At 29.9% G+C, this 11,351-nt stretch overlaps 1 protein-coding gene across 1 annotated transcript in view; it reads right to left on the reverse strand.

The window, feature by feature from the left end:
- The window catches only part of LOC108687580 (ribonuclease P protein subunit p40-like), a 42,254-nt gene that overhangs the window by 12,856 nt on the left and 18,047 nt on the right, over positions 1-11,351 (reverse strand). Inside the window, exon 2 of the mRNA XM_018193431.1 lies at positions 7,188-7,352. Coding sequence (XP_018048920.1) covers positions 7,188-7,352 — 165 coding nt within the window. The remainder of the gene's footprint in view (positions 1-7,187; positions 7,353-11,351) is intronic.

The raw sequence follows: 11,351 nt of genomic DNA on the forward strand, positions 1-11,351 counted from the left end.
TATATATATTATATATATCTACTAAAATATGTCATATGTGCATCTATTGAGCTATTATTCATTATTAATTATTTAAAAATTAAGTTAAAAAGTTTTGGAATAATCATTTTTCTCATTAAATCAATTCAAGACGAAAAATTGTGCGCATATACAATTCAAAGTTTCCTCTCAATGAAAAGTACATTATTTGCGAAGAATACGGAAGATATGGAACTCGGTTCAGTCGACAAATTAAAAGTAGCATGACATCAATGTTGTAATTTCGTATTCCAAAAATAAATGTAATATAAATAAAATATAAATGTAATATAATGTCCCAAGTTATATAATAGTCCAGGAACACATCAAGTCGAGAGAAAGTCAAAAGAATGTACTTTAATGTACGTTATGCGGTTTTTGTTGATTGTATAATTAATTTTCCTAATTTTTTCTGTATAATTTTTTCAAAATTTTTGTATTAACATTGATATAATAACATATTTATTCATTTTTTTATTAATATGAAATATCAAAATGATGATTTTTGTTACAAAATTTGACCATTTATTGACTTTAAGCAAATAAAAATAAAGTCATTTGATATCACTTTGAATTTGTATTGACTTTTGTGTATTTCTTGGGAGTTACATTGTAGAGTGCGAAATAATTATAACATTGGATGCATTCAGAACAATAACCGTCCACTGAGCGCTCAGTAAGCTCTTGTATCTGGTTGGTCTATATTTTTAGATTTAATGGAATGCCAATCTGATGAAAAACCGTTCACCGAACGCTTAGTGAGCGAATATCGTTCTGAATGCAGCCGTTGCGTTCAGCAGAAAAAACAGGATATATTATAGAGAACATATTAGACCTATATTTTTTTGTTTGTGCTTATCTCGAGGTAAAGGGTAAGGGATAAAACATCCCCTCGAGAAAAATCGTTTTTTTTTCTTCCGAAGCGAATATCATCGAAATTATAAAATATAAAAAAATTTTCAAAATGAAAATTGAATGGCTTTAAGAGTATTTTAGAACTATAATAAACATTTTTAAAAAATTTTTGTTATACCTGCGCGCCATGCACTCGTATACAGAGGTACACTTAAATCGACCATCTGAAATATCTTGCTTATTTTTGATAATATAAAAAATATTTCAAATGAAAGTTTCAAGAGGTTATTTTCGTCATGTTGGTTTTTTTTTAGGTGGAGGCGTCAAAAAGATATGAAGGTTACCTCCACTTTTTTAAATGGAATTATACGATTTTTTTTACACAATATGATTCCTCTATTATTTTGCATATAAAAGTATTAAGATAGTAATATCAAAAAACTAATAGTTGATGAGATAATTTACATATCATTCTGGCGCATATTGACATAAAATATTAAATAATTCGTAAATTATTAATTTTTTGATAATCGTATTTTAATATTTTCACGAACAGAATAATGAGATAAATCAGTTGGTTGAAAGAAAATACATAGTTGCTTATTTAAAAAATTATTCATATATATATTATACATACATTTTTTAAAACAACGATGTATTTTCTTTACACTAACTGATTTATCTTATTATTCTGTTCATAAAAGTATTAAAGTAAGATTATTAAAAATGTTAATACTTTACGAATTATTTAACATTTTATGTCAATATGTGCCAGAATAAAGTGTAAAATATTTTGTAAACTATTGATTTTTTGATATTACTACCTTAATACTTTTATATGCAGAATAATTAGAGGAATCATTGTGTAAAAAAAATCATACAATTCCATTTAAAAAAGTGAAGGTGACCTTTATACCCGTCTTTTTTTGACGCCTTCACCTAGAAAAAACAACACAGCCACAATACGAAATTGTTCCACTTTCGTTTGAAACATTTTTTTTGTATAAAAAATAAATGAAATATTCAAGATGTTCGATTTAAAACCACGATATAAGCGTTGAATTTATACCGAAGGATTTCAAATTTCCTTCTAAAATTTTAGGGATATAAAAAGTTTTACTATCGATTTACGAAAAAAAAAAAAAAAAACGAATTCTTTTGAACTTCTAATGTAGGAAACCCCCTTAAATGCAGCATACAATTCCCCCATTTTCCCTATTATATGCGCACGAATGCACGATTGAAATACTATTTTATATGGACGTATACGTGCACGCATGTGTTGTATATTCGCACGCGCGTGTATAGGTATATACCGGGTATTTCAGACCTGTATATCCCATTTAAAAACGAGGAAAGTGATTATTTTGAAAAATGTTTCAGACAAAGTTGTTAGGAATCAAGTAATGCATTACATGGGTATATGCGATCTTGAGTGGCGTCCTGTCGAAATCAATTTGAATTTTTTAAATGAGAACCTATGTCTTTCATTGTATATTCTTGTAGCTAACGTTAAGTTGTTTACAAATCTTTTTTAATTGAGATCTTTGAGAGATGAGTATGAAACTTCAAAATTTCAATACCACGCGCTGGCGCAGTGGTCTGACGCGTAAATTTAGACGAAAAAAATCTCAATTTTTTTATATTAATTAAAATCTAATTTAAATTAATAATCTTATTTCAAATAATCGAATTAAGAATAAAATCGAAAAAAATATAATAAAAAAAAAACATAAACAGAGAAATAGTGTAATAATGTATGAGAAGTGTATCAAAATAAAATTAAAATTCGTGACGCACGGCGCGCGCGGACATTAGTTTTGTACAGTAATTTTTAATCCTACAATAGTTATAATAAGAACATTGACATATTTTAACGTATTAATTTAAGATCATCATATGTTAAGATTATTTGCGAATACATATTATATTTATGATTTTGAATAATTTTTTAATATTTAAATAATTAAGATTTAAGTCAATTTTGATAATATATAAAGTAATATTACTAAAAATTAATACATTTTAATAACAAAATTCAAAATATCAGATATTGTACTTTGAAATTTGAAATCCATTTTGTTTCGTTGCATCCATCCAGTGATTTTTGTAGCGTTTGTTCGTGTTTCCGCTTCACGCGCAAAATACCACTGGCGCGTCACAAGTTTTCGGAAGACTATAAAATTATTAAAATAAATATCTTTGCCTTCCATATTTAATCCTTTTTAATTGTATGTATTTGTTATATACCTAAAAAATTTATTAAACTATTCATAATAACCTTTAATACATTTAGGTCATTAGTGCCCTGCGCATTTCTTTTCTTTGATTTATATACAATAATATTATACAAGATGTCCTATAAGTTTTGACCAATTTTGTATAGATAGAGCGGATTAAATTGAGTCGAAAAGTCTTCTACCATTTTGCAATAACTCATATTGTCAAGATCATGATTCTGAGTGATCATCGGACACTCAGTAGTCGACCGTTGTCTATTAAGAAGATATTAAAATTAAAATGAACAATTCACCTTCACTGATCTCTCCCACATTATGAAAGGCATCACACCGAACAACTTTCGGAAGATTGTAGGTCGTGACTTTGAGTGACTATCAATAATTTTAGCAATCGATCATTGTTCGTTAAAGAGTAAAATAAAAAGCTTGAGATTGCCATTTGTCGACTGAAGTTCGAGGTGTAATATGGGTCAGGCAGACATTGACAAAAACGTTTTTCAAAATTTGAAACTTGTAATATCTCCACTCGTAGGACAAATAGAAAAAAATAAATGCACTTTCATTACACAATTCGGGTACAAGTTATCGATTGACTATGCATAAAATTTGATCAGCACAATCATTATTAAGATATAATAATCGAGATCTCAGAAAATCGCTCCGTGTAAAGATACCCGGCAGTATCTCGTGCTAAAACGCTACGTGTTTCCTTAGCGCCGAGCTATTACCGTATCTCTGGATTAACATATCTTGATTTAAAATCGTTTGTAGAGATTTTCCTTTCGTTTGTAATCAAATATTTTAAAAGTTATTATATAGGTGTAACAACTTTACTTCCGCCGTTTTTTTTCCGAAATTCGAGGCTTTATTGTAAAAAATTAGTTATACATTTATGATTCAAAGTATTGTCCATCGCTGCTGGCCACTACTTTCTCCCATCTTTCGGGTAGCGAATCCCGCGTCGAAAAAACTGGTCATCTTTTGAGGCTATCCACGAATCCAATTTTTTATTTCTTCATAAGACCGGAAGTGCTAGTCAGCCAGGCCGTGTGCCATTGATCGAAACAAGTGATAGTCAGAGGGAGCAACGTCTGAAGAATACGGCGAGTGGGATAGGATTTCCCATTTCAACGTTTCCAAGTATGTCTTGACCACTTTCGCAACATGGGGTCGAGCATTGTCATGCAAAATCACTTTATCGTGTTTCTCGTTGTATTGCGGCCGTTTGTCTTTCAATGCTCGGCTCAAACGCATCAATTGCGTTCGATACCGATCGCCTGTGATTGTTTCAGTCGGTTTTAACAGTTCATAATACACTACGCCGAGCTGGTCCCACCAAATACAGAGCATGACTTTGGACGTCAAAATCACCGTTCTTGAAGCGTTGAAACCACTCACGACACGTTCTTTCATTAATAGCGGCCTCACCATAAGTATTTGAGAGCATTCGATGAGCCTCAGCCGCAGATTTCTTCATATTGAAGCAAAAAATTAAAACCTCTCGCAAAAGACGAGAATTTGGCTCGTAAACTGACATTTCCAATCGAGAATAACTTTATGATGCAGACATAAATTGACTAATGTTTCTATGGGGTTATGTTTATAGATGCCTAAGTTTATTGTATGACGTGTATGATCTATTTATTTCGACTACCACTTACCGCTAAAGCCATTTATAGGAAAACGGCGGAAGCAAAGTTGTACACCTAATACAATATAATTTAAACTACAAACAAAATGAGAATCACTATAAATGATTTTAAAATACAAATTTTTAAAATTAAAGTTACAAACACAAATATGATCTGTAACATATAGCAGATACCCGTATTGAGGCGGGAATCCGTATTATATACGATTCCACGGATACCCGTATCATGGTTCCTCGGGTATCCGAATTAGCGGGTATTCGCGGAACCGGTCCAGATCCGTGTATTCGGGTAACAGAGCAAGCGGGCGGGTACTCGAGTATTCTGAGCTCTGTTCTTAGAAGAAAAGATTTGTAACTAGTGTTCTAGAAACATCTCAACGTCAGCTATAAAAATATGCTATAAAAATAAGGAATTCCGTTTAAAATTTTTATGTTAACTTTGGAAGCACTTTTCAAGGTCATTCCAAGGTCAAATTAATATTATCATGTGATAATGTTTTTAAAACTCTATTACTTTTGTTTCAAACATTTTTTAAATAAATCAATATTTTTTGAAATATTAGTCGTTCTAGAACTTTTATCATGCACTATAATACTAAATTTCTTTGAACTTACGATCTATGTTCTTGTCTTTTTCCTTAATTTATATTGTCAATTTTTACTGATATCAAGAATTTTTACTAGTTTGTTGTACAAATCGAGATGGTCCCTTGTGAGAGTGATGACTTTCGAACATAACTTTAAGTAGAATAAATTAATATGAGCTATGTTTTAACGCACAGTGATCTGGCGCGTGACTTTAAACGAAATAAATTAATATGAGCTATATTTTTATGATATTATTGTTTAGACTAATTAATCGTGACATCAATTTCGAGATTTCTATTTCCTATAGAGATTCCCATCTCGGAGTCAAAATTGATTGAATTGCCTAAAGTCACGCGCCAGATCACTGTGCGTTAGCATTACTCAAGATATACTGCGTGGAGATCGCACGATCAGATTTACACCTTTTCGGGGTGCTTGATTAAGAATCCGATCATGTGCCTTCCACACGGTACATTTTGGGTAATGCTAAAGCGAGACTGAAATTTTGAAATCTCAACTAAAAGAGATTTGTAATAAATGTTTAAAAAATGTCTTGATATCAGCTACAAGAATATGCAATAAAAGATATCAGTTCCTATTTAAAAAATTCAAATCGACCTCAATATGACCTTTATAACAATATCCAAAGTCAATCGCATATACCCATGTAATGCATTACTTGATCCCCAACAACTTTTGTCTTGAAATTTTTCAAAATAACCACTTCGTTTTTAAATGGGGTGAACAGATGGTTTAAAATACTCAGTATAAAATGAATGTATTAATTAATCAATTTCTATATCTTATTATTTACTCATTGATCGAAGAAACTTTAAATGTTGATATTTAAAAAATTACTTTACGGCAAAAAATTGTTTACACGATGTATATTACATATACAATGTATACAGGATGCGTCACCAAAATTCGAACAAATTTCAATTTAAATTTTCCGTTATATTGTGTCTCCGCCAGAGATTATTGGCGTACGAAAAAGCATGATACTTCTAGTAAACATATTCTCAAAATGGCTGCGATGTTGAAATCAAGTACGGAGTGTAATCGAAAAGCCGCGATCATCGCAGGCCTTCGCGCTAAGCGCTCAGCAACGGAAATAATTCGATTCTTTGGATATCCGAGATCGTTTATGACATGTGGCAAAATATACGGCTTTAGAACAATCCAACGAAGGTTCCAATATGCCAGCGAAGAAGAGTCACTCGAAAGAACGCACTGCGAGGACCCCCGCAGTCATTGAAAGAGTTCAAGCGCTGATTTTGGATGGACCCAATCATAACGAAAATTAGCATCGATTATTGGTGTAAGCGAGCCAACAATGTGTCGAATTATCGAGGAGGACCTTCGATAAAAATCGTACACATTAAAGATACAACAGATGTTCTCTGAGGCTGCCAGGCACTCGAGTTGCTCGTCTCGGCTCCCATTCTGGCCTCCTAACAGCCCAGATTTAAATCCCTTGAACTACTACGTATGGAGTGTAGAAAGAGTTACAAACAACAAGTCTCGGCATCCCAATATGACGTCATTAAGGACCGCTATTGAGGCAGCATTCGTCGGCATGGACGTTACATTTCAGCGTGCGTGCGAACGCTTTAGATTGAGAATAGAGGCCGTCATTCAAGCTAATGGGGGAGATATCGAATAATTATGCTCTACAGAGATTCCCCAAGTGTCATGTAAAAGAATTTTTAGTAATATTTAATTTTTCATTAAAAACATTTTGTTTAAAAAAAATTGTTCGATTTTGATGACGCACCCTATACATAATATAATATATAATTTTATTATTCTATTGCATTATTATTGAAACTTACCATATCGTGTATGAAATTTATGACTGAAGGTAGAGGGTTTCCCTTCTAAACCAAGAGCTTGATAATCATCCGTCAATAAAGAGAGTATTAAGTACCCAGTTGGAGTTACACAAATAGAATTTTCCAAATCTATTTTATTTTCTAATGTTAGGAGATTAATTTCCCCTAAAATTTAAAATACAGATATTATTAGAAAAATACATATAAAATATTTATATTATATATAAAATTAAAAGAATATGTGCATTTTGAGAAGATATTACATACTGTGTTTGAAATATTTACATTGCTACTTCTACTCTAAATGAAACGCGATTTATAATAATGTTCAATTTTACTGACAATATTTATTCTTTGTGAATAAATAAACTCAAATATAAAATTATTAAAACATGTAATAATTAACAGTTTTTACTGAGAATGAACTACTATAATTTTGTAAGCAAATAACTTTCATTTTTATTGATATCAGACATTATGCTTATAATTAATCAGTTACTTTATCATTGATCACAATTATTTAACTTAATTAACCAATAAGAATTTTTTATTAATAAATAGCGATGATGAATTCATCATGAAAGCTATGAAAAAAGATCGTAACATCGCATTGTAAGCGTCGTGCGATTTTAAAATTAACGTTTTGGTTGATACAATAAGCTTTGATATAACCTGCAACTTATGATCAATGTAGAATAGAACGTAGGACTTAAGCACAAAACGTAATTGAGTCATGGAATGTAATACGAAATCTACAATAGAAGTCGTAGCGATCATAGAGTCTTAAGTCATAGAACATTCATCAATCATAATTGATTAAGGGAAGAAGTCATAGACGGTCCTGGAGTCTTAAGTCGAACCAATATCATAATCAAATATAAGGAGAATACTCGATTAGAATTGATCAATTTCCGTCTACGACTTCTATGTAGAGGACCCTTAATCGATTATGATTGATGAATGTTCTATGACTTAAGACTCTACGATCGCTACGACTTCTATTGTAGATCGTATTACTTTCTACGACTCAATTACGTTTTGTGTAGAAGACCCTTTATTTTTTTCGACTTCCATTGTAGACTTCGCCTAAGTCGTAATTATAGATTGTTGATCTACGATTACGACTCATGTTTCATGACTCAGTTACGACTATTGGTTGCACAGACTTTTGCATAACGTGCATATAAGAGAATCAACCAAGAAGAGATTCAATCAGAATCTTTCCTTTTCTTCCATTTCATGAAAAAGAAGAACTTTGATTTTATTATGCACTATGCGTTATGCGTTATGAAAAGTCTGTGCTGCGATCATATATATCTTTGTGCTGAGCCTGATATTGTGTCGTCAAGGCATTTCAAGCCCGTTGATTGGCTGTAGATAAATCTGAGAACCTCTCTATCCTATAGTTAATTAAAGCCTAATCTATATTGGCTGTATCTCGTATCGTCGCAAGAATCGTAAGCATCGTACGACTTTAAAATTGACGCATTTCTCTACAGCACGAAGTTGCACAAAGGTTGCAGCAACACTGCTGCAACATTGCATCAACATCATTTATTGCTGCAATATTACAGATTTTATAGCGATATGCTGCAAATTTTGTTGTGCTATATGGATTGGAATGTTGAATCTAAAGTAAATACGATTAATGAAAAATGTTCATCAATATGAGTGGTATGAACATTCCATCTGAAATGCAAATTCTGTTATATTTCATTTAAGTGCATCAATTAAGTGATAAATTTATCTTATCTATATCTATATTTAAAAAGAAAAAAAAATGATTATAGAATTCATTAAACATGTAGAAAGAAATATTTGTAAACTAACGATAGGAATGAAAAACGCCATAAGGAATGAGTCACTAATCATACATGAGTTATACCACAGTCATTGCTCTTTAGATGAAAATAAAAAATTTATTTCGAAATGTTTAACACATATAAAAAAATTTGCTAGATAACATTCTGACATATTAATCACGAGAGCAGAGAAAGGGAATTCTGGTTAGATATTATGATGAAAAGATGTAAACATCTAGCTTAACGATGTTAACACATATGAAATAATATTTAAAAAATTCAGTTAATAAATTAACGAGAGATTTAAAATCGATTATTAGTAGATAAAAAACAGGTAAAAGGTTACATTGATCAAATGATATATATAATAATAATATATTGACAACTAATGATATTTTACCTAGAACATATGGTATCCTTAAGATACATAAGCAAGGCATGGCATCGAGAATTATAATTGCGATTATTAATAGCCCACTATCTAGATTTGCATGTTATTTAAACAGAATTATAGTATCCCAAAGGCACAAAGTTTTATAAAAAATAGTAAACATCTAATAGATAAATTAAATAATTTGAATATTAATAAAGAACATTTCTCATTTCATTGGAACATTGTTCATCAATGTGCCAATAGAACTAGCTATAAGAAGTATTGAAAATAGATGGCATCATATTAATACAAAAATACTATTGGACGAATTTAAAATAGGTATAAATTTGATATTACACTCGACTTATTTCATTTTTAATGTATATTAAACAAATTTATGTGAGTATAGATGTGCCTATGAAATCTCCCATAATATCTGATATTGTTATGCAGATATACTAGCCTTAAGTAAATTATCATTTGGGATACGTTTTTTTATGTGAACGAAATTTTAATAACTGTTTTTAAAGTAGATAAAACATCAATGACTTTTAATTTAACATGAACAGTTACAGTTTACAGTGGAGATAGAACATGACAAACAATTAAGACATTAAATTAATTAGGGATGAAGAACATGTTATATTATTACTTTTAAAAAAAACACGGCGTCCGACAGATATTTAAATTTCTATTCACATCACTCAATAGCACAAAAAAAGCATCATCATAGGAATGATAGATAAAAAAATAATGATAATAGTATACCCAAAATTTCATTCCAAAAACATCAGATAAATAATTAATACTTTACTATTAAATTGTTATTCATTTTAAGTTTTATATTTAGGACAATTAATAGAATTAAATATCATATTAACAAGAATAATAACATTAATAATAACATCAATAGTAACATCAATAATAACATCAAGAATAATAACATCAATAAAACAAATGATATATATTACTATAATTCCTTACTATACCTTATGTTAAATAAATATCGAATAAATTTGTTAATTATTGTTAATAAAATGAACTATCGTACATCATTTACTATCCCCAGAAAATTGAATAACATTATAAAATCGGGAAAAGATATTAAATAAAATGTCTAGATGTAATGTAGTTTATAAAATTGACTGTAAATCGATATACGTAGAATAGACAAAAAGACAATTGGGAACAAGAATTAAAGAACATATAAAAGATATAAATAAAGTGGCTCCCCGTTATATCAGAACGTAGAACGACATGAATTCGATTGGGATAATGTCCACATATTAGATAACGAGTCCTCATATGTGAAAAGAACAGTTTGAAATGATACATATAAAAAAGTAGACAGCAAAAAATTTGAATAGACAAAGCGACCTAAGTAGAACAAAAATGTATGTAAAAATTTGAAAACTGTTGAAAAAATGACAGTTACAAGTAAATGTTTTTAATATGTTATAAGTGTCCGTGTAAGAAATATTAGAAATAATAATCAATTAAACATTTATGAAATCAGTATAAAAACTATTATAAAATGTTTTTTTACTGGTAAAAAACCATTTTAAAACGTTTACTTACAAGTTTAGCTAACGTTTTTACAACATCTATATGATGTATAATAAATTAAAAATATCAAAACATCGTTAATCTATTGTTGCTAATTGTAATATTCAAAAGTCGTCTTATATTTTACTAAATATACAATACTGATTTGAAATAGAACATCCCACTAAAATAGAAAATTCATAAGAGATTTAATAAATTAATTAAAATAAATGTCAGAATTAATCAAATAAACTTAGTCAGAACTTACGAAGTAATAAAATTAACGATGATCAGTTAGTAAGATATAAATACAGAAAGAGATATCATTGTATTGAAGAAAGTCAAATCGCAAAAAGAAAAATAAGAAAGAGTAGAAAGTATGTCTGATAATTAAATTAAATATAAACATAGATTGGAAGTAAATACGTAAACATAAACTCTATA

This window comes from Atta colombica, unplaced genomic scaffold (genome assembly GCF_001594045.1).
Source record: "Atta colombica isolate Treedump-2 unplaced genomic scaffold, Acol1.0 scaffold21, whole genome shotgun sequence".
NCBI classification, from domain to species: Eukaryota; Metazoa; Arthropoda; class Insecta; order Hymenoptera; family Formicidae; genus Atta; species Atta colombica.